General features: G+C 41.2%; 1 protein-coding gene across 1 annotated transcript in view; it reads left to right on the forward strand.

Moving 5' to 3' along the window:
- Positions 1-18,654, forward strand: part of ahcyl2b (adenosylhomocysteinase like 2b) — a 46,339-nt gene that overhangs the window by 11,975 nt on the left and 15,710 nt on the right. Inside the window, exon 2 of the mRNA XM_037121288.1 lies at positions 15,315-15,423. Coding sequence (XP_036977183.1) covers positions 15,315-15,423 — 109 coding nt within the window. The remainder of the gene's footprint in view (positions 1-15,314; positions 15,424-18,654) is intronic.

The following is an 18,654-nucleotide window of genomic DNA, read 5'->3' on the forward strand; positions in this document are numbered from 1 at the left end:
ATGTGAACGAGAAGGGGGGGGGGGAGTCAGAAAGCCCTGAGTGTTGGCTGTCTCTTCCACTCTCTGTTAAGAAGCAGGTATGGTTTAATCTGTCACTAAGCCCCATCAGTCATTGCCAGTTCTCCTCTACTATCAGTGTCCCTGGATTTTATAGTGACTATCAGACCGTATCAGAAGGACAAGGATTGTTCTAGTGGGCAGTGTTTGGTGTAGATGACCCTGCATACTTTCCATTGTTTTATAGCATCAGTGGCATTATTAAGGGCTACAGGAGTCAGTTAGAATCATCCAAATGAAGGTAGTTTAGTTGGAAATCCCAGTTTTGAGCTTCAGGTTATTATTCTTATTTACAGCTCACACCAGCAAAAGGTCTTTGGTATAAAGTTAAACATATGAGCTGTGCTAGTGACAATAGCTCAACAACTACTAGATAGTTTGCAATTAGATTTTGTATAGACACCTTCGTTCACATAACAGAGGTGAGAAGAGGAAGCAAGATGGCTGATTCCTTTAGCTATGTCCATCATTAGCTCTTTTTAGAAAACAATGTGTTAAATTCATTTGTTTACCACTTGCCAGATTGAACTTAGTGTTTCGTCCTGATAAGAAAATATTGGCATGTTAAACACACTGAAATAAGATGGTGAACCTTATACCTGCTCATCGTCAGCATGTTGGCATTATTACTGTGAGCATGTTAGCAAATCTGACATTGAGCCTCATAGAGCTGCTAGTCCATCTTGCCTGTTGCTTGTGCTTGTGTTTATGTGGTGCACTGTCATTTATTGCACTCAATAAGACACATTTCAAGCATAGGTGTCATTGTTCTGGTTCTAACTCAAGATTGTAATGTTATCAGAACAACTTGTGCTGCTTTACTCATATTCTTGAGCATGTTTAAACCAGTTTGTCCAGCAGCAGGGAGTTGGGCCTGTTAACCATTCATCTGTTTTATGTATCTCTCAGCTCTCACTGTGTTAAATGCTGACGCTGTGTGTAGGTGCAGAGTGAACGAGCAGTGGAGGACTTCTTTTGGCGCTGCTGGTGACGTGGCTTCACTGAGTGTAGTGAAACCCCGTGTTATATACATGTGGTGTTTGTGTGGGCACATGTTAGGCCACTGGTAATTGCGTGTGGGCTCCGTAACTGCCAAGTGTATTTAGATAGTGTGTGTGTGTGTATGTGTGAGCGCACATTTGACTCGTAACAATGTGTGTGCGTGTATGTGTGCCATTATTTACAGTCTGAGCACTTGTCTGTGTATATAAATCAGCATGGCCCATTCTTACATCACAGCCACCCTTAGGGCAACATGCTGCGCTCTGTTACGCACACTCGCACACACCACCTCCCGCTAGCTGCTTCCTCTTTTTTTTTTCTATTGGTCACTGTTGGATGATAGGAGGGTAATCGAGCCATGGTTGGAACAGCCTGTCAGGATTTGCTATGTGCGTAGTAGGATTTCTTTAACACAGACTTACTGGCAGCCTGTTGTATCTCACGTGTTGCGTAAAGCAATTTGCCCTAAGGATAACTGCATGCGTGCGTAGTCAGGCAGTGGGAATCACCGCCATGTTGACCCCTTGGCATGTCATGTCAAGATCGTTACAGCTGGCTCCCACCTCCTGTCTGAACTACACAGGCACACATTGACCAGCCTCATGTTTATTTTCTGTGTTCGACCGCCGCTTGTTTTACTTGCATGTCCATCCCTTCGTTTGCCTGGCTGCCAGAGCTTTACAATTACACAGCTGTTTCACTAAGAGCCAGGCCTCTCTGATAGAGCTGTAGCCTGTTTTTGTGCCTGTTCAGCAAGGTGTCTGATGTTTCCTGTGGTTTGACTTGAGGACATGGTTCTCTGCCTCTGGCTTTTTGCAGGAGCAGTTTTTGCTGCCCAGATCAATCTAAGGCAGCTTTGTTGTTCCGGTGGAAACTTGTATGTGTTCCTAATGCAGATTATTATTTTGAATATGGTCCCCATTTTTCTCATTAGTTACTTACATTTAAAAAAAAAAACTAACCTAAAACCTCAACAAAGTGCTGCACCCTTCTCAAAGCTGTGTCAGAGCAAGTTAAATTAGGTTTTTTTGCTGCTGTTGTGTCTAATTTCAGTGTGACAGATCAATTAGTCACGAAAGCGAAGGTGACTCTACTGCATACTTGTGTATGTCATGTGTTAGTCATGTGTTAGACAGTAACTTGACCTGTGATTCAGAAAAGGCCGGTGATGTGCAAATTTGGTGATGAGTCAGACAAAAGGAAGACACTGTGAATCACACACATTACAGGGCTACAGCGCACTTTGATTTAATGGACCGTGCTGAAAACTGTTGACAACTGTGAACTGAGAGCTGAAAGGAGACATTGAATTTATGCATTTTCATGTCACCACCATCATGACCGTCACAGTCTAAAGCATTTTATTCAAAACTATAAAGCCATGCTCAGCTTTCAACCCAGAAAGTAACAGGAAATAATAATGTATCTAAAGTGAAGCGTGAAATAATAAAAGCATTAATTCTTTATTAAATTCAGTTTATAATGCATTCTTGTGTTATGAATATGAATGGTATTAATGAAACGAACATTACTTAATCCCCACTGCTTCTTTGGTAACATATTATGTAACACAAACAAGTTATCAAAATGCTGCTCTCGTATCCGACTGAAGCCAGCAGTCGTCCAGGGGCGGTGCAGCCTGCAGTGTGACAGCCTGTTCCACACTCAACAGTAATGGCAACAGCGATTGTCAGCCAATGTGCCAATCAGCAACAGCGTGCCGTCTGAAGACCAGGAAACCTTTCAGCTCCTTCATGGCGAACTGCACCAGATAACAATGTCCTCTAGATGACTTGTTTGTGAAGGTGTAATGTAAACGCCTGGTGGATGACCTCTGTTTCGACCCTGCTGTGAAAGATGGCAATCAAACAAGAATGAAGGATATAAAGAAAACCACCACTACACAGCACAGGCTGTACTTCTTCCCTCCTCAGTCACGGATGCCGTGCGAGTTGAATCTGAGGGCACCGTATCCCCGGCCAGCTAGGATTGTGTTTGATCTAGCTTCAATTAAGGGGAGGCAGGAAAAGTTGTGAAAGGGACGAGTCTGTCTGTGTGTGTGTGAGTGCTGGTAGAGAGACGCAGGGAAAAACACGGGGCACCTCTCTGTCTGTCTGCTGCAGCCTATTTCTATTCTTTCTTGTACACAAACACAATAGTAAACCAGGAATAGCAGTTGAAAGCATAGAGAAACATGTGCTCCAGTCTTTGATGTGCCATCCAAGGGCTTCCTAAAACCACACGCATAAAACACCATGGTCTCTTCCACGGTTTGTCAAGTTGTATAAGGAAGAGGGTTGTGTTGCAGTGGCAAAGAATGAGGAAAAAGAGTGTAAGTGAATAGAGATGAGTGGAGAAGAAATCACAAACAAGTGCATGTCCTCTGCTGGGCGCTGTGCGTGGGAGAGCTGAAAAACAAGACATCCGCTGCTTTGTCCGGTAGCCTCTCACGTACGCCTAAAGACGGCCAAACAAAAAGACTTTAAGAGCCAAGGCTGCATGAATAACAAGAGAGATACTGTCACAGGAATATACTTCTTCATCAAGGTGTGTGACTGCTCTTCCAGTGGAATCTTTGTACTATCCCTCTGATAATAGGACACACAGCTGATGTTTATTTGTGCCCCCAGGAGCAATTTGATGGACTGAGTTGGACGGAGACACACTATGACTGCCAGCAAGCCTGTGTGTGTGTGTGTGTTAGTGCGTGCCTGTAGGTGTGAAAATGAGCCTCAGATTAACACAACATATTGAACCGTTCATTTGAAAAAACATATGACATGATTTAGAAATAGTGTTGGCAACTTCTTGAATGAATGAAAGAAAGAGACAGTAGTCAGTTGCATTATGGGAAATATAAGTTCTTGTGTTTTTGGAGCTTGAGCCATGCTTAACCCTAACTAGAAGTCCGGACAGTTTTTGTTGAGTTTCCTTAAAGACATGTTCTGATTCGAATTTAAGTAGTGATATGATAACATAATATGCAAATGAGGTATTATCATTTGCTGAACAGAAAAGGGCCAGATACATAAGTCTTGTTTTGTTTGTTGACATACTGGAGTTTTAAAAAGGGAAGTTTTTAGATTTCTATCATTCCATTGATAAGACAAAACTGTCATCAGCCATAAACAGCAGGTTTGCATGGTGACTGCAATAGATATCTGTTTAATATAAGGTATAGATGTCTTTACGTCCAAAGTGTTCGCTTCAAATTCAGTTTTTAACTAAAATTCTTACATATTCCATCTTTAAGGCAATTTTTTTCTTCTATTATAAGTTCTATGAAAGCTTGTTTTAATGTGCAAAAGTGGTATTATCTAATTATATATGCTATAATCTAAAAAAACCAACACTAACGATGCTCTCTCTTTCAGAGGATTTTGAGATGTCGGCCTGTGTTTTTGTTCCACATTTGGCACAGTCTGGCAGAAGCACTTTTAGGATTTAGCTTTGAAGATATTTGCAGAAATTTTGTTTATAGCGCTAAGCCGTTATCCGGACATGTTTCTCCTCGCCTCACCCTGCAGTCCCTTTTTTCTTTTAAGACCATCACTCACTTTTCCAGGCCTTTTTGGCAGACGACATCCAAACATAAAGCTATTAAAAGCCCATTGGCATTTTGATTTGAGAGTTCTCATCCTTGCACTCAGCTTGTCTGATCTTCTCAGCCTGTGTTTTCTCCTTTTGAACTTTGTTTAGTCATCGTCTTTTATACTGCTATCATCACATGGACACGTGGCTTGATACCCAGCAGCCAGGCACTGTGAGGGGGAGAGTGGGGCATTAAAAGCAACGTTGGCTGTGGCCGTAGAGTTCGTTCACCATGAACTTTGACAGCTGTCATCTATTAGTGGTCATGCTGTCTGTGAAAACCCCTAATGACCTGAAGAGCTCTCCACAAATTATACATTCTGACTACCAGGCTTTATTTCTGGATGGAAAGCATATCACACAATCATCCTTCCATCACGGATACAGACTGTGTGTCTGTGTGGTAATATGAGATTTCCTGGCCGGTGCTAGCTTCCCAGAACAGAGCAGGTGTTGACACAACACTTTAAAATCCAGTAGTAGCAGTTCATGTTTTCAGTTAACAATGAAATGGTTCACTGGTACGTTGGGGAGCGTTGAACCAAAACCAAAATCAGCGTTTCCTGATAAATGGCCTGCGTATCTTTCTCTGCACTTTTTCTTTTCAAAACCCTAAATTCCTGTCCTTTTGTATGACTGAAGGTACTTAAATATTCATGTTATAACAAAAATGTGAAATGAATACAAAGTACATGTAAACTTAAGAGTGCAAAAACACTGTTTCTTACTTGAATACATTGTCCTTTCTCTGCTACCATCTGCACTGTGGTCATTAAGTTCAACTTACTGAAAAATCAGGTCCAGATTTCTGTCAAGATGAATAATAACAATGCAGAAAATACACAACCCTGAATAATAAATTACTTGTTTTTTTTAATGCCCACTCCTGGCACATACACCCCATTCAGTGTGCATTCTTTGGCTGGAGCTCAGGTTGCGTTGGCAGCCATGGAGGCCGGGTTCCCCCTAGGGGGGAGCAGCGGTGAGGAGGTATAAACAGCCAGCTTCCCACTGGTCCTGATGGAGTACACTTCCTTCCCTCTTCTCCCTTTGGGCTTCCTCTCTTCCTTGGCACAGGTCTCTGCTGGCCCGGCCCAGTCTGCCTCACCAAATGATGGGCTGTGGGCACTTAGCTAGTGTTCCATCACCAACAAAACTAAGAGAAAGAGGAAATGTTTTTTGACATTTGATATATTTACATGTTACACATTGGAGTGACAATGGAAACCGTATCTTGGTGACCAATCCTCCAACATTTGTTAATGCTTAGAAAAGTCAATATTTACCTGCAGTTGGAACGACTAATGGCTGGATGCATTAAAGTCACAGTCCATACAAGTCTTGAAAGTTTGGGAAATGCAAAATTGTAACGGTTAACCATTTTTATTTTTTTTTTTGTATTTGAAATTAAACCATCCTCTAGTTATATTTGTGGTCTCGTCATAAACCCAGTGAAAATATAAATCATTCCTGTAGGTATTAATTCTGTTAAGTTTATTTACCACAATCAATGCTTAAGATGTGGCAATGAAGGCTTCAAGGCTCTTTTAAATTTAATAAGTTTAGGTAGCTTGAATTTTACTTCTAAAAAGCTGCATGAACCAGAAAGTTGAAGGCTATTAAACGTTATTTGTGCTGTGATTAATTTGACTATTAATCAGAGTCACCTTTTGCATAGCATCCTCTCATCACCTTGAAAGCTTGTATAGGAAAAAACACAGTGTGCTATTTCTGCTTGTCTGCTCATATTGAGTGAAATAGAAAAAGGCTTCCCGCCTGCAGTGGGATACATCAGAAACCACAGCTGTTGTCAACATTCTCTCTATCAGCGAATGACGTACACACAATCAGATGTCAGTCAGACGAGGCTCGGTTTCACTGCACATGGGGTCTCAGTTATCTGACACAAAGACAAACACAGGGTTTCTCGCATTCAGTTTTGTCTCCCCAGACAATAGCTCTTTGAGGTCTAGAAACAGTACTCAGCTGTCTTTGGTCAGCGCTTTGTGTCTTCAGGGCTACAATTATGGATGTTCCTCAGTTTGAGAGGCTGCCTTGAGGTGGCAGAAATTGAGGGGTCAGTTTATGAATATGATTAAATGACAAGAGACAGGGCTGGAATGTCGTGTTTTCATTTTTTTTCATCCTCAGTATACTGACAGTCTGCGTCCTCAGTCACTCTTTTGTTGTCCTCAGTTCACCTGAAAAAATCTTCAGTTCAGAAAGCTGTAAAGCGTGACACTGAATACAAATGGATGTGCAGTTCCATGTCTGTTTTATCTAATGACATTTGGCACCAGATGGAAGCGCTGTCAATGCATCTCCTCCTGTGACACAGGAAGGGATCACTGTTCTTTTAGCCTCTGCTTGTATAGTCATGCAGAAGCACACAACTTCAGCCTCAAGCTCAAAAATAAAGAGTAATGAGCACAAGGCACCATGTAAACAAAGAACTGAATCAGGTATATGAAACTCAGAGGAAACATGGAGGAAAATATAACGAGGCACATGGACTTTTGACTGGTTCAAGGTGATGGTTAAATTTTGGGGAGCTGAACATGGCAAAGAAGAGTGTTAACTGTTTTTGATGTCTGTGGATCGCAGCAGTTGAAGCCGGAGATCGCATGCCTCAAAGAACATCATCATCATCATATTTCAGTTTTCTTTCCAGTACGTTAATGCTTCACAAAAGTTAGTCAGCAGCAACCTTTGAGTGATTCATACTGTCCGCCTCAAGGCTGTAGGTGATAAATGTTAACGATAAGGTTTCATTTTGGAGAAGTTGATCCAATTTACATGCGGCTTTATGAGGTTATTATTTTTAATTGGTGAGGCGCATTGGTCATTAAACAAAGAAACATGGTTTCAGGGGGCCCAGCGTTGGCTTTGCTGTAGGGGTCTCCGCTTCAGCCTGTGACCCCATTGTGTTTGATTAAGATCCGGTTCTTTCTGACACAGGTGTGGAAACATGCAGAAGATGAACCTCTTCTATCTTCAGCCCCTCTGCAGAAACTTTGGAAACCCTGCAGACAATACAGCTGTGAAGACATTGCTTTATTTCTTTAGCATCACATACCAGCTTTTAACCCCTTTCATACAGCTGAGTACACACACCATTCACACACATGATCGAGAGTCACAAGAAATGTCAGCATCATGATGAAGCCATCTGTATTTGTAAAATATTTGGCTGATATGATTGTTTCCTCTCACTGCAAAACAACTAACATCAGAGGGGACACAAGGAAAGAATAGAACAATGGCTAATGCACATTCATTAGTAACCCGCTTTCTCAGTTTATGAACTTAATTAACTTAATTATCCTATAGGCTGCTGCCAGTAATGTCCCATTTACCCTGAGTCCAAAGCAACAATGGCTTGTTTCACCCAACCAATGACAATAAATTTCATTTTTTTTCTCTTATAGAAGAGGTGATGCAGTCAGTCAGGTACTTATTGGTGTTTTAGTTTAGAAATGGCTTAAATGAGTAATGGATTATCAAAACTGTTTCAAATGCCATGCTATGAAAAAAATGTTAAGTATCTGAAAAAGCCAAAACCACATGTACATCCAAGCATCTCACTCTAAAATCAAATTAAATCCAGCTATCCCCCCCAAAATGACCAGCTTCACCCTGAATACCTGCTGGGTTCCATTAGCTAATGGGTAAAAGGAAAAAGGACCCGTGTTCAACCCTACCCTCAACAGGATTGCTCATTGTTCACCATTAAACTGTTCACTCACACTTCACAGGTGTTGTTTGTATGACTCTTTGGTTTTGTTGGAGATCATTCTGAGAAGGGAACAGACGTGCTCACTCAGACCTGGTTAAACAGACAAGCCGAGGAATGAATGTCTGACCTCAGGCCTGTAAGCACTTATTTACAAATGTGTCTTGCAGGCACAAACTTCCCTGTCGGCTCATCAGTCAGTGACATCACCGAGGACGTCAGACTGCGGCAGCCGAGGTGTCCTGTTAACTTAAAGTCGTAACATCAGAATACTGTTTGACCATTTCAAGACGTCTGTGAGGAGTCTCTCACTGCTGAAGTTTTTGCCAAACATCAGACTAAACTTCCTCTGGATTTCATCATGCTTGCAAAGTCTTGGAAGCATTTTAGCCAAACATTAATTTTTGGGGGACGAAATCTTTCCCCTCTTGATGTCGTGCCAAAGGCTTATTGTGTGCAGCTGCAATGCAGAAGGAGCTCAGCATGTTGTGCTTAATATGTGCATTGTTCTTGTGCAGGAAATAATTAAGTTTTGGTTTGATTGGAACAACTTCTCATTTTCATTCTGATTTGTGGCACATTTATTTTATACTTTTACCTGAAGTTGACTTTCATCTGTTTTTTGTTGATTTCTCACCTTGGCCTTTAGCACCCTACTGTTTTTAAGGTACATCTGAGGTAGTAGTCTTACAAAAGGCCTAGGTGCCACCTCTTTGCCACACGAGATTCAAGTTTCATACACAAACACGGCACTACCTGTAACCAAACCCACCCTCCTTGCATTGTTTTTGCTACAGTGTCTGTAGTTAATATTTTGTTCTGTCTGCCTCCCAGTGAGGGTACAGTCTGTGCAACGAGAAACTTGTTTCAGATTTATCATATGTTTGTCTCTGAAGCCTGTGAATCGGAGGTTGGGATTCAGTTTTGTCTTCAAGTAAAGTGGACAGTGTAACATTTGGGTCTCGAGACTATGGAGGAGAGCAGAGAATCAAAGAACACCGAGGTAATGCTGAGGATTGTGGTGGTGTTCGGGACGACACAATACTGGCTACTGTTTCAGTTGCCGTAGTATGCAATATATATGCTGTTCGATAATTGTTTTCAGTTTTTATTTCAAATAGCATTTAAAATCAGTTTATAACCGATCATTAAACACACTGTACTGTAGTTGTAAGCAGATATGGTGTTGCATAAATCTAATTCCTGCTGTTGGAGCTCATAAATGGAGTCTAGCCTATGAATAGTGAATGACTGCATGGTAAATGCCGATTTAAGATTGTAAAGTAGGAGTCTTCCAGTTTCAGGCTGTGGACAAATGAAGACATCACTTTACACTCAGGGACATTTTGAAGAGCCCTTTTTATAGACATAACTGTTAACTGACAACCTGCAGGTTATTGGATAATCAAAATAATGAGGTGTTGCAGCCCTAATGGTCAAAACAAAGTTGTAATGTAGAACACTTCTGCCGAAGAGAAATTACTTCATAGAAATGTTTATGGAGTGCTTAACAGTGCTAAATGTGCTACTGTTAAATTCACTGAAAGGTTTGAGGGTTTAATGTAACGGCATCAGTTTTTCAAATGTATCAGTTTCCGCTGATTTGGCTATGGGGGAAACCATACAGTATCACATCTCATCACATTTGCTGCTACAGTACATCTGTGCCTGTTTGTTTTCCCTGTCTGTCGCCCAGAGGGGGTTTCTGTTGTTTCACCGGGCCGGCCCAGACGTTCTCCCTGCCCTGTGCCACAGATCCCCTGGCGTTCTGCTAGCTTGTTGATTGTGTTCAGCTAGAAATCCTCTCTGCCCTGTCCTGAAACATTATTGTTTACCACAAAGTTGGAACAAACCATGACCTTCTTGGGGGACACAAGAGCCCATCCTGATTATGGCAGCAGATAGGATATATTTTTTTTTCTGGTATTTATGGTAGTATTTAGAGTATCCCTGTGCAGTGTCACTGAGTTCAATAAGCAGATGGAACACAAAGCTTGTGTGTATGTGTCATCTCTGAGGTCAAATTTGCATTTGCTCTTGCATGGGTGCTGTGCATTGCTTCAGGGCTTCCAATTGGAGATAAAAGGATGCGAGTTATTTGGGGTTACGGTTGGGCCTCCTCCTCCACCCCAGCTGACACAGCTGAAAAGTCCCTTTTTATAGTTCTCCTTTAGCTTGCTAGCATCATTCCTCTTTCTCTAATTGAATAAGCTCATGAATTGAGGATTGTCTTTTAACTGTCAGCATGAAAGCACATACACATGCTTCCTTTGCTTAGCTGCTTTCCTGACCAGATGCTTAACATGTGGGACGTTTTTCGCGAGGAATCTCAAGATGTGGAATATTTCCGCCCAGGATAAATTAGTTTGAGGTGTCTTAATCAGAGGAGAAAGTCTGTCAAGCCTGTCTGTTGATGGGTTTATTTTCAGTGCAAACGCAGGAAAATTAAATGCAACATTGGGTTGTTTCCTATTTTTGTTTTTAGCACCTAGAGCGTTAGTTTTTGGCAAAAGGGTCCCATGCTTGAAACAGGTTTCTGAAAGTTGCTTAGCAACATTAGGACCCACCGTCTGTGTTGTGCACATGCATCTGTATAGTACTTTGCGCATCAAAATCAAGTGTGAACGGGCTGACCAAGTCTTACTAACCCACACAGTCCTGCCTGATAAATGTGGCCTCACTCCCAGTATCACACAGCCCCTTTACTCTCTGTGGTAAATGGACCTCAGCCAATGCTGGTGTTTTCACCATTACAAGTTTAGCAGCTCAACCTTTTGGTCCCCTCTAATCCAGTTAAATTGTTCAATGCACACACATACAAACAAAGCTGGGCTAGAAGGTGGCAGTCTTTGATGAGCGCCCATGGGTCCCAGTATTGAGTTAACATTCATTATTCACATGTCATTAGCCTCCCAATCAGTCACCATCCATAATGTAGAGGAGTGCACGGCGAAATTGGAGAGACGAAGGGAAGGTGGTAGATCTTTAATGCCGCAGAAGAACGAATCAGCCTACTTTACATCCTACAATTGATGTTTTGAATTGTTCTTTGTTCAGCTCAATAGTTTACTTGTCTCTTGGAGCATTTGCCTTGCGGTTTCATTTTGAAATAGGAAATGAAAGAAAATCATATCTAGTTAAATATTAGGAGGCTTTTGGTTGACTTGAAGGCATTTCTGCCTCTTGCTGCCCTCTAAATTCTGTTTTAATGCACTCCGCATAATGATTTTTCCAAAATGGCAACCAGTGTTTTGGAAAAAAAAGCTTTTTAACATGATGCTGAGTCATGTAGACCTCTGCTTAGGTGGCACACTAATGTACTAGAGCAAGAGCAGCAGAGTGTTGCCATCCCCATTAGTTGTCCTCAGTGCGTTCCTTACGTAAGGCATAATGAGTCTCTGCGAGAGGCTCTGTCATGTTAGGTTAATAAAGTCATGCTAGTAGTTTTAACTCAGGTCATGTAGCTTTGATTACTAATTATCTTTTTTTTTTTTTTATTACCAGCATGTAGCTGCTCATAAACCCACACACTCATCCTAATCTGCACCTCCTTAATTGTTCTTACCTTGTTCGTGTATGCTTTAATGTGCAATATTGATAATCCTGGACATCACAATGTAGCCAAAAAGATAGCGAGAATTGGGTTGCCCCTCTGTCTTTAGCTCTCATTTTGCGTAGCAACACAACAAACCACTGTGTCACTTTCTCTGGCAGAACCCGCTGTTCTGAGCCCTGAGCTAACGTGTGGTAATCTTGTCCCAAAAACATGTCATAAGCCCCTGTATCCCCTCCTCCTGAGCTCCCAAAATGACCCTCAATCCTTCACTGCAACTCTGAGCTTCCAAAGCTCCTCATCTAACCTCCATCCGATAAACCTGAAGAGACCAATAGCCCTGTTATAGCTGGTAATGAGGTCAAGGGTCATTAGCACCATCAGCTGCCCTCCTGAATGATACACAGAAGTAGTTTTGTCTTTTTATCAGTAGGAAAATTGCCCTCCCAAGGTGCATCTGTTTATTCCTCATAATCTTCTAACATGTATAAAGTTAAATATATAGATTTTATTGTATTTATTTGCTTATTTTTATCAAACAATTCTAGCAGAATGGTTGATCTGTCAGTCTGTCATTTTAAGACTTTGGTGATCATCAGATTTATTTTTTTTCCCCTCTATTGACAGCTTGAAGTTGACTTTTGCGGCTTTGTTAATGTCTCAGCAAATACTGGATTTTTTTTTTTATTCTGTGGTGTCCTGCACTAGATCTTAAGCAATAAATGTATTGTTCATTAGTTTTCCATTACTTGTTCGACACCCAGCCCCAGTAATACAGATCATAACCGTCTTGGGTCAGCAGGGGCAAAGTTTAGCTTCGGTTTTGATACCAGCAATTTCAGGGAGCCCAATCTCTTGAACAATCGACAATTAAACAAGAATACAGAGGTAGGAGAGAGGGAGAGAGGGAGAGAGGGAGGGATAAAATGAAAGGAAGGGGAAACAATTCATCGCATTGTGTTTGCCGGCACAGGGTTGGACCAGTTTTGGCTGGATTGCAGGAAAGCAGAGGCTAAAAAGAGGCAGAGGGAGAAAAGGGAACCCGTGAAGTGATCAGGCCTTGAAAGACGAGGTCCTATTAATGCACAAGGCCTTAGATCAGACATAACTTGCAGCTTCATCTCAGACACACCCCACACACATGCAGCAATGCTGAAGAAGAAAAAGAATGAGGAAAGCGGTGTGCCCTGTGTGAAAAAGGTAAGACTACAGGGCAGAATGGAAGGAGAGAATGGATCAGGCTGGTTTTACAGCCGTTTGTAGGAAGGTGATGATGAGCTTTTACCTTGTGAAGGCAGCTGGATTCACAAGATCACCTGAGATCGTGCAAGAAACCCTCTTGCCAACTTCTAGATATGCACTTCAGTCCAACCCACAGTTGCTCGGACCCTTGAGCAGCATCCTGTGAAGAAATACTGGCATCTACAGGCATTGCTCAGGTGTGACGACAGCAAGAGAATGGACTGTTTATTTGAAAACAATGATGTTGCCTCCTTAACATAGATTAGCATAGATACTACTCTGGCATCAGATATATCAGAATTTGAGTATTTCTTCATCGGAACAAGACCAAAAAATTGAAAAAAGGCTTTCCTGGATAGAAAAAAGTTTTTTTTAATGACAAACTAATTTGGCTCTGCTTGTAGTGCTTCACCACCACACCGTAACTGAAGAATGGTTCATCCAATCACCTGCCAGGTTTTTTTAATAAGCAGTTTCTGAGGATGATGGTCATTGGGCTGAGGCTCCGGAGCTTGAGCGTGTTGTCCACTGATTGGAGGGGTTGATAGTTTGATCCAAACCTCAGCTGGTTTGTCAAAGTGTTCTTGGAAAATAATCTGTACCTGAAAATGTTCACAATCGCCGTTCCATTGGTGTGTGATGGTGTAGGAGTGGCTTAACATAGCAATACTATGTGGCCCATGTTGGAAAACCTTTTGAGCAGTTGGCAGACTTAAACATGCTACTTAAATGCAATTTACACACGCATACATTTACTGATTGAGATTTAACAAACCATCTGCTTTGATCAGTGTCTGGAGGTTGAGAACATCAGTCCCTGGATTAAACTGAAATGGCTCATTAGCCAGCGAAAGTGAGCAAATGGGACATTAGTTTGTATTGGAGTATCAGGAAATTGTTTCCTTGCTTGTCTCTATGGGATATGGTTGATGGTGTAGTTCTGAGAGCTCTAATGTCCATGCCTGTTTGGAAAGGTGTTGACGCTACTGTCTGTATAATAGCCACGAGGCATTACTCAAGGAAGGGAAAAAAATGTTTCATAGAGCTTTGGTTAGGTTTGACTATGCCCTTCGTGATGTGACGGCAGCTCTATCCTGTGTCAAACACTGAAGGTCTCGCACATTGTGAGAATGAACGAGTGACTGAAGACACACACGCAGCTTCCTGCTACGTGATGCGATTACAATGACACAAAGGATGTGTCTGAGTTTGAAAATGTTTTTTCTCGCTCTCTCTCGCTGATTCTGAAAGTATTTGCTTGTTGTACTCAAGGTCAGTCTTTTCTTTTCAGTGAGGAGAATGAATGAGCTGCTGCTTCTTATCAAATCTTTGAAGCCTTGCACCACCTCCGTCAGACGGCCGTGGTATTAAATAAAAAGTCTAATTTTCTAATGCATATCTTGACAGAAAGATTTCCTGTGATTTGTGGGCGTTTTTCAACAACTTTTTATTCGATTGAAATAGAAATTATACACCAAATGTTTCATGCCTCACTGCACACCACCCCAACCCACGCGTCCTGTCCTTGTTGCGTTTGTTTTATGATGGTAATAAGTCAGCTACTCACACCCTGTAATATTATCAGGACATGAATTATGATTCATCAAGCTATTGTAATAGCGGCAAGATCAACAAAGCGATAGTCGTGGTCAGCGTGTGGCCTGACAATAGTGTCACCTCCATTCCACAGAAGGAGGATGAACTGTTGGACCTTGTGTCAGCCATGTGGCCTTGTTGATAAAAGCCTCTTTGACTGAGACTGTAGTGTACTTGTTCTGTATCTTCTTTTTTTATCTCTGTTCCTTTTTATCTCCTAACATTTTGTTTTAATTCTGTTTATTAAAAAAGCTGTCCTGATATAAAGCCAACACGACCTGGAAAAGAACTGGAGTCATTAAAGATTAAAGATACAGTTCTAAAGATACGTGTGAATGAGCGGCTGTTGGATGTCGTCATAACCCTTGTTAATGTTTTACTACAGTTTGTCTCCTTGTACAAGAGCTGCGCGTGTTTGCAAAGCCTGGGGTGCCCACAAAAAGAAGTTGTAAAAAAAATGTTTGTCATCTAATTTGATGTGTTTATATGAAAACAGTTCTGATCTCTGTTGCTTTCTGTTCTCTTTCTGTCCGACAACAGATCCAGTTTGCTGACCAGAAACAGGAGTTCAACAAGCGTCCCTCCAAGATTGGCCGGCGCTCCCTGTCCCGCTCCATCTCCCAGTCCTCCACAGACAGCTACAGCTCAGGTAAACACACAAGCACACTCTCGTCTGATTGCGCTATCTCAATAACCCACTACTTATCGGACATGCCGTTGGATGTGACATGTTTCCATTTCGTTTTACAACACCAAATTGTTCCACCTGGAACAATGGTGGGCTGTTTTCCTCTCTCTTTAGCTCACTTCAGCTCTCGTCTCTCGGGCTCTCCATTCTCAAACTCTGACACTGCAGTTCATGTGAAACTGTGGGCTGTGTTAGAGGATTAGCTGCTGGTGGTGTTCTGGAGAGAGGTAAACGAGGGCAGCAATGGCTGAGTTCTTTGTCTCTCACCACTACAGTCGTGTATGCTACTAAGTTCGAGAGACAACCACCATAAGTGAATTTGATGAAATTCATGAGGCGGGTGTGTCAGCACTCACAGAGGTCGTTAGTTAAGGTTTTAACAGCAGGATGAGTTTTAAAATCCATTAGTGATGCAGCCAGTGAGAGAAGACTTGTCTTCCATCATATCATTCTGAGTTCTCAACTCGGAGTTCCATCAGTTTTACCAAATCCTTTCCTCTCCTCATTTTGAATTTTTTTTTTCATGAATAACCTGTCATGTCTGAGTAAAACTGTAAAGAATAGTAATGTAAAATGAAGGTATATCTGAATGTCAACAATCCATTGTCTTGTCAGGGCTGTTTTTATTTCCCTCAAAAAAACGTGCTGTATTCAAATTGAGTTTTGGACTCAGTGGTCATTAAAAAACAGTCAGACACTTCAAGCTGGGATAGGGCTGCCGCAATATCATATTTTCATTACGTGATTATCGTCACCAGACAAAGTCATAATAAGCATTCCAATGTCTGTAGAAATTTGAAAAACTGTGCTGGCAATCAAATCTATCTTTAACTGTATTGCACATGATCATCATGATTAGCGATCTTGATATAACCTAACCCATTCTCCTTGCCTGTTTTCTCTCTTGTTTACATTCTCTTTAAGCTGCTCCGCGTGTGAAGGCTCTTTGACTTCCTGTTGGGTCATTCACAGGGCAATGATGCCATTAACGTGATGAATTAACCTTTGTGTGTGATACTGCTTGCATAATGTTGTGTCTAGTGGCAGCATATGATGGACAAACAGATGGATGGCAGATTGGCAAATGCACTGCCAGTCAGTATTAGTGGATGGCCGTTAAGTGCCCCTCAGGGTCAGGGATGCAAAAAAAAAATCAGTTTGGTAAATATTCAGCACTCTAAATTTGAACAGATGAAACATTTTGGTCCTGTGACTTCCCAACAGCACATTTTGGAGGCAGCCACATGTTTTTGATTTTTTTTTTTTTTTAATTTTCTAAGCATCTCCAATAAGTGTCAGCTGAGAAAAGAACCTTGTGTTTCTTTCTTTCATTCTGGAAAGGAAAGATCTGCCTAAAAATGTGTCATTGTTTTGGTTTTATATTTTAAAAAAACTCAACCATGAGTGGTCAGGTTGCTCTAGCATGATGCAAGTGTTTTTCCACAAGAAAAATGACCACAGCAGCGTGGCATGGCATGACCAACCCTGACCCAAGCAAGAATTATAATATTATTTATTAAAAAATAGAGCCTTGGCTAATGCCAAAAAAATATTGTGTATGTAAATTACAGATTAAGGTATTTGTTACTGCTCATTGTCATATCATCCCTTTGGTCACTTATTCTAAGTAGCTGCTGCCCCCATTTAGATGACATTTGATGGAAACAGCAGGTAATCAAAGAAACAGGAGTTAAAACGGAGCACTTCAGGGTAAATACAGTGCTGCAGCTGGACAGTATGAGAACATGTGAGATGTGAGTTTTAAAGCTTGTTAAACCTGTTCTAGTAGTAACCTAATATAGAATTATGAACCTGAATATGAGTATAAAATGTCACCTTCAAATTCATCTCTGCATTTAGTTTGCACTTCTAAGATAAAAATCGGCGCACTGGATGTTGAGTCACTTTCTCATGTGAGAGTTGGATTCGTTCCAGCTCCCCTCTAACACACGCCTCCTGTTCTTTCTTTCCTTCCTTCTCTTCACTTTCCTTCTCTCACCTCAGCTCTCATTCACCTCCTTTCTGGAGCCAGATCAGGGCTCATTAAATCACTCTACCTCCCAAGAACCTTCTTCTCAAGCCTGAGGCCGTCACTTCATGACTAGAATAATGATCTGTAATTTTTTTCTCAATGTTGAGATGGTGATGAGAGCACTTATTCTGCGTTTATTTCACTCAGTGATTTGACATGCTCATTTTTGTCTGTCCCGTTAACATCTTAACCATCACCGCCAGCGATCGCAAATTAAGTGAAATGTGTCAGTGCTGCTTACAGAAACTTGCGCCGGCCTTCTGTCTCCCCTTTTGAACCCTCTTGTTTCATGCTCTTTGTATTTTTTTTCTCCCCCCTCTCTGCTGATTCCAAGTCGTCTCCCATAATTCTCTCAGTAGATTGCTTCTAATTTCTCTGATGGTTCCCACAGTGCAGAGGACAAACTGAACACACCAGTAATAAGTTTGCCAAGTTCACTTTGGTATAGATTTCATTGCATAAGGGATCCGCTTACGATGTCTATAGATATATAGCAGGTATATTTATGAATTACTGTATTACAAGTTTAACAAGTATTGTATTTTGGAGGGGAAAAAATACAGTTTTAATGTTATATGCTTTATTGATCATTACATCACATTTAAAGGGAGCTCCACAAATTTAAATCAAATCTGTTTTCAGGGCTTCGTGAGTCCTGTTATATAAGTGAACAATGTTGTATAAAAGCCCTTTATACAACATTAAACTCCTCTATTGATTTCACTTGTTAGGTCTGAAGACTACTTACCAAACCCATGACTGTTCCTTATCTCTTCTTTAAGCTCCCACCAAAACGCTACAATTAGCTGCTACTAGCATAATACACCTGAATCTCAGACTGATCTTTCTACTGTCCAATTGAATTGTGAGTAATGTAGGCATGAATTTGGACAAAGCAGGAGAATGACTCAAACAAAGATGATATCTGTGATTCTGTTGCAGCGATGTTTAAACTTTTAACTGTCCAGTTTGGTTGGGTGCAAGAATTGGTAGCCTTAAAGTGAAAATTGTGAATCTCTCATAACATTCTTGGACTGAGATCAGTTGTTGGGATTTAGTTGTGAGATAGCAAGTACAGTATATTCTACATTTCTAACTTTCAGAGTTGTCTAACATAATTCCGTATTTTGAAAAAGACTGATACTGGAGTTTTTTCACAG

This window comes from Acanthopagrus latus, chromosome 14 (assembly GCF_904848185.1).
Source record: "Acanthopagrus latus isolate v.2019 chromosome 14, fAcaLat1.1, whole genome shotgun sequence".
Taxonomy (NCBI): Eukaryota; Metazoa; Chordata; class Actinopteri; order Spariformes; family Sparidae; genus Acanthopagrus; species Acanthopagrus latus.